Below are 1,707 nucleotides of genomic sequence, written 5' to 3'. Positions count from 1 at the left end.
CTGGATGGAATCTCCAGGCACCTGCTGAAAACTGTTTAAGGGAAGGAGGTGCCGGGCCTCCATGAGGCCAGGTCTTCAGGCCAATGTGCCATCTAATAGACCCAGCCTAGTCTGGACAGCACAGGTGATGGGCCGCAGCCAAGGACTTACAGATGTTCACGGCTCCCACTCCATCTCCGGTCAACCTGGGGGCAGAGGAGAGACCTGTGAGGGCTGCTCTATCCTCAGCACTAGAGGAGGCACTCCTGCACCCCTCCATCCAGGCCGCAAGCAGGACTCATGTTCATTCCTGTGTCCCCACACATCCAGCCTTCCTGCAGCCTTTCATTTCTGGCTACAACAATCTTGGGAATGTCTCAGAGCTTCCATTTCCTCACTTGTAAATGCAGTCTTAACCTGTCCCAACCTCACAAGGTTGTTTGTGAGGGTTAAACTCATAACTTACCTAAAGCCCTGGGCACACAAGATTCTATAAATGGTAGCTGCTCTTATTGTTTATGTAGATGGCTGCCTCCCTTAACCAGATCATAAAATCCTCAAAGAAGGCTGTGGCTTATTGATTCCTGCATCTCCAGTCACCAGCATGAGGTCTGGCACATGCTATTTACTTAATATGGGTTGAAATGGTTAATGAAGTGTTAAGTGTTGACTGAGTGAATTCAGCTACAGTGGGAACTGCGAGGGGAAGGAGGAGGCAGCGGTGGCTTTAAGCAGCCTGGGGAGCTGAAACAGGTCTTGTACTGGAAATTAAACATCTATCCGAGACAGGTATGTTTGTTCTGTGACTCATAGCCCCATTGTCACCAAGCCCTTGGCCATGAGGATGAATTTACGCTGCAGGGAGAAGAGAAGGCCTCAATTTAGTGGAGCAAGTGAAGGAAGCCCAGCTGACCTCAGCAGCCCCAAGTACTGGAAGGGGATAGAGCAAAGGGCAGGGGCAAGAGAGGCAGACACTAGGAATCTTCCAGGCCCCTTATCTGTTGACAAAATGAGTCAATCAAGCCATCAAGGTATGAATGAAGACCCCAACTTTACGGACATAGGTTTTTAGTCTTTTGTGAAGAATTTCCTGTAAGACTAACCCAGCCCAGCTTCATCGCAGGCTGCAGGTAAGCATGCAAATATCTCTGGGGACGGGGGAAATTTACCTCCTCACCATGCTCAGTCAACACCCCATGACTTAGCCCTCAATTATGTAGTGAGAAGCAGACTGTTGCCAAGGAAGATGGCTGGACCAGGACTCAGCAGAGCTCAATTGCATACTGGCTCTGTCCCCTCAGTTAATAAAACTAACCAGTTTCCCCTCTGTACACTCGGAAGTCAATAATACCTGTCTTGCTTACCTGATGTGTTCTGAGAATCAAATAAGATGACCTTGTTAACACACAAAAATGCTGTTATCAACTTTCCCACTGAGCTTATACCACAAGGTCTTCCCTCCAGAAAGCCATCAAGGGCAAAGAAGCAAGCATTATCTGTACCCTCCCTGCACTTCCCATCCTCAGCGCCCTGCAGAAGGAGGGATACAGGAAATGCTTGCAGGTGGATGGGTGTCAAGCTGCAAGCCACACTGAGCCAGCTTGTACGTCCTCACCGGCTCTCCTCGCCCTCCAGCAGCTTGCGGTAGGTGGCGATCTCGATGTCCAGGGCCAGCTTGACGTTCATGAGCTCCTGGTACTCCCGGAGCTGCCGGGTCATGTCCTGCTT

At 50.2% G+C, this 1,707-nt stretch overlaps 1 protein-coding gene across 1 annotated transcript in view; it reads right to left on the bottom strand.

Moving 5' to 3' along the window:
• The window catches only part of KRT7 (keratin 7), a 14,172-nt gene that overhangs the window by 606 nt on the left and 11,859 nt on the right, over window positions 1-1,707 (bottom strand). Inside the window, exons 8-9 of the mRNA XM_010857873.1 lie at window positions 1,595-1,704; window positions 151-185 (exon numbers count right to left, since the gene is read on the bottom strand). Coding sequence (XP_010856175.1) covers window positions 151-185; window positions 1,595-1,704 — 145 coding nt within the window. The remainder of the gene's footprint in view (window positions 1-150; window positions 186-1,594; window positions 1,705-1,707) is intronic.

This window comes from Bison bison, unplaced genomic scaffold, assembly GCF_000754665.1.
Source record: "Bison bison bison isolate TAMUID 2011002044 unplaced genomic scaffold, Bison_UMD1.0 scf7180017864383, whole genome shotgun sequence".
Lineage (NCBI taxonomy): Eukaryota > Metazoa > Chordata > Mammalia > Artiodactyla > Bovidae > Bison > Bison bison.
This window is presented reverse-complemented; position numbering and strand designations above follow the sequence as displayed.